Source organism: Ovis canadensis, chromosome 12 (assembly GCF_042477335.2).
Source record: "Ovis canadensis isolate MfBH-ARS-UI-01 breed Bighorn chromosome 12, ARS-UI_OviCan_v2, whole genome shotgun sequence".
NCBI classification, from domain to species: Eukaryota; Metazoa; Chordata; class Mammalia; order Artiodactyla; family Bovidae; genus Ovis; species Ovis canadensis.
Window position 1 is genome coordinate 56,136,116 of NC_091256.1, and position 7,957 is coordinate 56,144,072.

Consider the following 7,957-nt stretch of genomic DNA (forward strand, 5'->3'; position numbering starts at 1 on the left):
TTTCACGCAGTGCTCCACAATACTTCTGCTGGGTAGGACTCATAAATCCACGTCCCTGTCTCGGACACTTCAACTCATGTCTGATCCTTTCTTTAACTCAAGATTTATTCCTCTCAATTACTCCTTTTTGCCAGATTTATAAACGTAACTGTTCTTTATTTAATACCTATTTTGTACACTAGGCAACAAGACAGTAAATTTATTGTCTATGAGTTGCTACTTTGAAAAATTACATCAATGCAAAGTGATTGCTTTTCAGCCTTCCTAGCCAATAAATTCATTTCTTTTTTTTTTTGTAGGGGATGATATGAGGTCATAGGATAATATATATAATCGCCGATCACAGAATTAGAAGAAGCAAGTTGCAGGCAACTGCTCTAACACTGGACTCTACCCCTGAGAAGGAGCAAGTTGAAAGAAGCTAAGAAGGAAGACGCCTATCTCCTGCCAACCATGTATAAGCTGGTCTCCTGCTGTTTGCTTTTCATAGGATCCTTAAATCCGCTCCTGTCTCTTCCTGTCCTTGACTCCAGGCAAGAGTCCCTGCAGTTCTTAGGTAAGATGATTTTTTTTCCCTTATGTTAGTCTTGAACAAGTCTTCAAGGGTCTTAAATGCAAAGTTAAAGATGAAATGAAAATTCTCTCTTAAACGAGTCTTGTTAATAGTCCCAGCTATGAAAAAAATTCTGAGGATTCTTAAGGCATGTCTCAGAGTCAAGAATGGATACAGTTTTTTCCTTTCTAAAATATAAAAGTAGAAGGGGAACATTGCTTATTTAACGTCACTTCTGTAATTCTGAGTTATTTTGGTCAGTCTTTTTTTTTCTGTTTTGAAAATGGCACTAAATTTAAAACATCATTGCTTTTAGTCTTTATTTTAAGTGAACTGGTTGAATGCAGAACTGGTTGCTCCAATTATAGATTAAAGTATTTTGATTTTATCTTATATTATTTTAAGTTAAAAGGCAATCATCTGACATGTGTTACATGAAACAAAAATGTTTTTTAAAATATAAAAAAGTAACCAGCTGGGACTAGGGTAGACACAGATTTCCAAGTTCATTTATCTTTTCCTTTTGGTTTATATTTCATTCAGTTCAATTCTAAGTTGAATTTTTTAAATTGTATCAGTCAAAGACATACTTATTGTGCTTTTAGCTCTTCATTTAATTTAAGAAATGAAAAGGTTGGGGAAAAAAGAAAAGAAAAAGTTGATGTTTGGGGATTGTGTTCATAAACATTTTAACTGGATTTTAATTTGTCTTTAATTGTGGGTACTTTCAGACATTTTTTTAAAAAAGGAAATAAAACTCTGGTAAACCAGTAATTTTATAATTTCTAGTCCATAAGTTTCTCCCAAGCAGCTTTCTGATAATAGTCAAGCACTAATTCGTGCACTATTAATCACTTTCCAGAGTCACTGAACTCAGAAGTGGCAGTCATCTTAATGGTTAAAATGAGCATTAACTTTATCGAATCTCTGCTATTTAAAAAAAAAAAAACTTTGAAAAGCATAAGGTGAAATGAAGAATGAATATTCAGATATTACTGACATCCTCAAAAAATTACATGTCATTATTATGATTTTTTAAAAACTTGAGTGAGTGTAGCATCCCCTTTCCAATTCTTAATAGGTGGCAGCTTACCTTAGCATTTTTGCCTGACTTTTTTCCTACTTACTTGTTTCTCCATAAATGATCCTTCCCTGGCAGCTGAGCAATGCAAGAGACTCTGGCTCAATCCCTGGGTTGGGAAGGTCCCCTGGAGAAAGAAATGGTAACCTGCTCCAGTATTCTTGCTTGAAAAATTCCATGGACAGAGGAGTCTGGTGGGTCGCAGAAGAGTCGGACATGACTTGGCAACTGTAAACAAATAATAACAAAACAAATGATCCTTCATGACAAAAATATTGATATGCAGCCAAACTTTGTAGACTTTCATTAACATTCTTCAGAAGTACCATGAAGCCTTCATGATGGCTTGCTTTTTATTCTCCAATCAAGGTTGGAGCTGAGGATTTGAAAGCCTTAGTGAAGCAGGCAGATTTTACAGGACTCCCTGGGGGTTCTGGTCACCTCATGGCAGAAACTGGCCAAGAGAACAATCTGGACTCAGTATCACTCACCAGCCCTCACACTCACCTTTTGCACACCTGACACAAACTTACCATGTATCTTCTATGCTACCAAGCTGACCAAATTACTCACTGAAAATGTTGCTATCAACTTCTTCAAAGAAAATTGTAAAGCTGACTTGTTTCTGATCATTGTATCTAAATCTTAGAGGCCAGATAAGAGGTGATGTTATCCTATTTTAGGTGTGTGTGAGTGAGTCACTCAGTTGTGTCCAACTGTTTGTCAACACCATGGGTATTAGCCCACCAGTCTCCTCTGTCCATGGGATTCTCCAGGCAAGAACACTGGAGTGGTTGCTATTCCCTTCTCCAGGGGATCTTCCTGACCCAGGGATCAAACCTGGGTCTTCTGCATTGCAGACAGATTCTTTACTGTCTGAACCACCAGGTCAGAAGAACATAAAAAGCCAGTCTTTTAGAAAACCACTCCTTTACTTTTCCTCTAACTCCAATTTTGCCACCTCTATATCTAAAAGCAAAAGGCAAATGATAGCAGTAGGTAAACAGAGATGAAGAAGAATCACTTTGTAAGTGGGAATGTTTTTTCACTCATCCTGTGGCTCAGCCTAATCCACTCTTTTTTAAAAAAAATTTTTAATTTCTTTACTTTTTGGATTATGTGGGATCTTAGTTCCCTGACCAGGCATTGAACCCACACCCCCTGCAGTGGAAGTGCAAAGTCTTAACCACTGGACCACCAGGGCAGTCCCAGCCCTACCTTCTTATTCAGGGTGGTGAGTGTCTAGCAAGGCTGTGCAGGCAGGAGGAGTCAGAATGAGACCCGCACCTCCTGATTTCCTGTTCTGCTGGCTTGCAAACTGGACTGTAGCGTTTCCACTTCGCTGTTCAAATACTGCTAATGACAAACCATGAACTCAGGATTTGAAATCTGTCTAGTATTAGCTTCCTGTTCCTGGTGCATGCTCATGCTCAGTCACTCAGTTGTGTCCCACTCTTTGTGACCCCATGAGTGTAGCCCACCAGCCTCCTCTGTCCATGGGATTTCCCAGGCAACAACACTGGAGTGGGTTGCCATTTCCTCCTCCAGGGGATCTTCCCAACCCAGAGATAGAACCTGTGTCTCCTGCATTACAGGCAAATTCTTAACCACTGAGCCCCCTGGAAGCCCCTCCCTGTCCCTGGTACCTCCCTAAAGACAATGGTTCTTTACTCCCTAAAGAACTGAAGCAGGAGCCGACACTAATATCAATCATTGCTCTGTGTAGCACCTGAAGATGTCAGATCAACTCTGGATGAGCTGGAAAGAGCGTCTCTTCTGCAGATGCTGCCAGAGATGTCAGGCGCAGAGACAGGAGAGGGTCTTAGGAACGCAGGTAAAATGACTCGTGCTTACAGGCTGTCTGATTTCTTTGCTACTGGATTTACTGAGTGGTCATACTCTCCCCTCCTGCATACAGTCTTCCTCTGCCATCTTCTGTCTCCTTTTTCTCAGCAACTCCTTGCAAGCATCCTTCTCTGCTTGGCCCCTCAGCATATTTGTTCTCTGTATGATTTTGGGGGGGGGGGCTGCAAGGGGAGGGAAGAAGAGCATTATCCCAGTTTTCAATAAGTACAATTTACAATTTACTTCCCACTTAGGTTAGTTAATCTATCTGTATCTCAGTTTCTTAAACCAGTACACAGGAATGATTAAAAAAACAAAATCCCCATCTCATGGGGTTATTGAGAAGATTCAATGAGGAAATGCAAGTAAAATGTTCATCACAAACAAAATAACCCATAAAATGTCAGATTTTACTGTTTTCTCAGTGACAGCATTCCTCCTAGCACAGATACAACTGCTCAGAACGTTCTGGAGTCTTTTAATAGCTTTGGTTTTGTAGAAAGAAATTCATTTGTAATAAAGTATTGTTGACAACTACCGAACTGCTAACTCACTGAGGAAGATGCAGTGCCCTTTGTGAACTCTGGAGGCTAGAAGAGAGCCAAGTGCTTGCCTATCCTCCTTCAAATAAATATCATTGCGGTGTGAAGAAAGGAAAACCAGGAACTAGACATGATTTAGTAATATTCTATTTTGTGTGTTTTAAATAAGACAAGGATAAAATGAAAATAATAGATCTGATAATGAATGGTTTCAAAATACTGTTTTCCAGATCCCATTACCAACATTTTTTACCCAAGAGGAAACATGAGAAAGGTAAGTAGGTCCTATATGAGAGCTAGGTTAAAAAAGGTGAACATTTCTATGCCTTGACTTTCGAGGAGCCTCAATACGAACCAGTCAAGCCTTCTCAGTACAAATCTTAACACCCAGTATTATTTCAAGGCATTATTTTTTTCCAAATTTTGATCCATGTAAAATGTGGATACAACAAGAACTTACCTAGTTCATCTCTGATAAATGATCATAACAAGTTTTAGAGAATCAGAAATAGATAAGTCCTTGCCCTCAAGTCTGTCATCCACTTGGGCTGTGTCATTGGTTATCTTCAGGACCAGCAGTACTGGGGTCACTTGGAAGCTTGTGAGAGATGCAGACTTGCCCCACCCTCAGCACCTACTGAATCAAAGTCTGCATCTTAACAGGACTCCCCCGCATGGTTTGTATGCACAGTAAAGTTCGAAAAGCACTGTCATATAATATCTAAATGGAAGAAAGACATGGTCAAAACACTGAGAGGGAATCTTTGTGGGAAAGGAGAATATGAAGGAGATAATTTTGGGTGCAGGAGACAGACTACAGTAGGACATGATTAATGAAAATATTCAATGGTTAGAAATGGTGCACAATTAATGGAGGACCTTAACCGCTAAAAGAGAAATCTGTTTTGATCATTATCAGCCCCTCAGACTAGACTGAGCTCAGTCGTTCAGTCATGTCTGACTCTTTGGAACCCCGTGAACTGTAGCCCGCCAGGCTCGTCTGTCCATGGGATTTCCCAGGCAAGAATACTGGAGTGGGGTACCATTTCCTTTTCCAGGGAATCTTCCTGACTTAAGGATCAAACCTGCGTCGCTTGGGTTTCCTGGACTGGCAAGTGAATTTTTTACCACTAGCCCCACCTGGAAAGCCACCAGGGAAGTCCTAAAGCTAAGTTAGTGTTTCCTACAGGATTTTCTGTAAGGTCCTTTGAATGCCCGGTAGCTCTTCTGGTAAAGAATCTGCCTGCAATACAGGAGACCTGGGTTCGATTCCTGGGTCAGAAAGATCCCCTGGAGAAGAAAATGGCAACCCACTTCAGTATTCTTGCCTAGAGAATCCCATGGATAGAAGAGCCTGGCGGGCTACAGTCTATGGGGTCGCAAGAGTCAGACACGACTTAGCGACTAAACCACCAATGGATTTTCTGTGAATATCAGTCCCACAGAGCCAGTCTACAGGGCTGCCCTGCATTCTAACCCCTCTCCTGTCCTGGCAATATTTTGTGTATAAAGCCTCTAGAAAATGAGGTAAATGTATTTAATTTTAATCAAGAATTTCCCAAATATTTTGACCAGAAACATCTTCTTTTGGTGTAGTGCCCCCTAACCTCCTTGTAAAAATATATTCTGAAAGCCCTCAATTCTGAAGATGACATACACTGCCTGAGGTTCCCAGGTGGGGTAGACCACACAAAAGGGGAGGGTGTGGCTTCCATTACATTAAAAGTTATCAGTCAGATATTTATATTCTTCTGAGTAGAAAGATTATGGTGAAAGACTCTAAAATCATAAAGGTGATTAGTAGAAATGCTCATAAAATCCTAGAGTAAAAAGAAAACTGAAGGTCCATGATTAAAGTTAATTTCAAGACAAAGAAAAGACCTGATTTACACAGAAGACATTAAATGTACAGAACATGTTACTGAGAGATGAAACAGAAATAGGTAAATGAAGGTTTAGGAAAATTCATGGCAGTCACAAGGCTAAATAGACTGGATGGACCACAGGCCGGGCACAAAGAGACCTTTCAGAGTCTACATACTGGGTGTTCATTGCAATTCTATCCCATGAAAAAGCAAAAAAAAAAAAACAAAACAAAAAACAACCCTTTTAAAGGTCCTGTATCTGAGTAAGGTTCATTTGTGTGTGTGTAGCACTCAATTAATTAATAATCTATTTTTTTAATTTCAGGCTTTTTCCGGGCAAGATCCTAAGCTTTTCCTGAGTGACCTTTTGTCCAGAATCAGGAAACAATCTAAGAAACGTGGACCTTCCTCTGAATGCTTCTGGAAATACTGTGTCTGAAGCAAAATGACCACCTACTAGTCACCTCCAAGACGACCATCTGAGAAAATGTAAAATAAAAATGCTTGATTTGAAAGCAGTATAGATGAAAAACTAGGCAAGCTAGACCCTGTTCATTATTATTTGGAAAATAAATCCTCTATGTTTTGCAGATACTATGAGTGGTTGTTTAACTTAAAAATGTATCCTGAAAAAGAAGCAAACAAACAAAAAAGTACCCTGAAAATCTACACTTTTTCTTTTTTGAAATAATCGTATTTATTCCGGCTGTCCTGGGTCTTCACCGCTGTGCAGGCTTTTCTCCAGCTGGCGTGAGCGGGGGCTGCTCTCTAGTTGTGGTGCACAGGCTTGTCATTGTGGTGGCTTCTCTTGTTGCAGAACACGGACTCGGGGGCACGCGGGCTTCAGCTGCGGCTCCCGGGCTCTAGAGCACAGGTTCAGTGGTTGTGGAGCATAGGCTTAGCTTCTCCGCAGTATGAGGGATCTTCCTGGATCAGGGATCAATCCCATGTCCCCTGCACTGGCAGGTGAATTCTTTACCACTGAGCTACCAGGGAAGCCCCTATATTTTTTTCTATCGATTTATCCTTAAAGAATTATCCAAAAGTTTAAAAGTAAATGAATAAATGAACAGAAGCAAATACTAAGAGGAAAAAGTCATTAACTGCAGATTTTACTTAACATAGTAAAACTGCAAGTCATTTAAACTACATTATCTTAGCAATGATGTCCTCTCAACCCTTACAAATAACAGTGTAAGTTATCACTTTAAAAAAATCCGTTCTAAGCTTGGAAAAAGCTCTACAGTAAAGGATGCTGAAAGACAAGGGTTGGAAACAGTCTGAATTCTCCTTAGTTTCTGATGGAAAATGTCCACATGCTCAGATCCCCTCTCCTTAGCTGACCTGAGTATTGAACTCGTGAAAACTTTAATCTCTGGACACTGAAGTCTGTTCAATCTCAGTTGCTGTGAGCTCAAGGATCACAATACTGGGAAAAATACCTTCATAATCTGTTCCTTAGAGAAGAAAGCAGAGGTGGGATTTAAATTGTGGAATGGAAGAAATAGCCTGATTTGCTAAATTTTTAAAACCATGTGTGTGTATGCACATACTAACTTATCCTCTTAATACATTATATCCTCTTAATACACTGACGTAGCTCATCTCTGTATAGAGTATGGAGCATGCCCATGCCCATGCCCATGGGAGGAGTGCTTCTCCTGGGAAACTGGGGTTCCCCTCCTATGCTCTGCCAACCATACGCCCAACTCACAAGGAACAAAGGGTCAGGTCTGCGCCAAATAGACACATAGTCAGTACTGATCTTACCAACAGCCATCCAGAATCTCTTTTGAATGCAGGTCAGATAAAATCTTTCCTTATTTAAGGCATCAAGAACATATTGGCAGGGCAGGTTGTTTTCAACTTGAAGGATGGATGTGTGTCATCTCAGGACCAGGCTGGCTGGGAGGATTGCTGTAGCATCTCTTGATACTGAAGTTCAACTGAATTCAATCCCCTAAAAAAGCACTCTGGCACCACAGGCTACAAGAAGTTTATGATGCCAGGAAGAGGTCAGGATGGATTTCATCACTGCAGTAGAACCTGAAACCCCTCCTGTTTTGTGGCA

The 7,957-nt window shown here is 40.3% G+C and overlaps 1 protein-coding gene across 1 annotated transcript; it reads left to right on the plus strand.

Annotated features, from left to right (window-relative positions):
- Window positions 1-453: 453 nt before the first annotated feature.
- Window positions 454-6,325, plus strand: UTS2 (urotensin 2). The gene is made up of 4 exons (XM_069544425.1): window positions 454-556; window positions 3,361-3,468; window positions 4,252-4,293; window positions 6,204-6,325. Exons 1-4 carry the CDS (start codon window positions 454-456, stop codon window positions 6,323-6,325), a joined length of 375 nt encoding a protein of 124 aa, XP_069400526.1.
- Window positions 6,326-7,957: the final 1,632 nt, after the last annotated feature.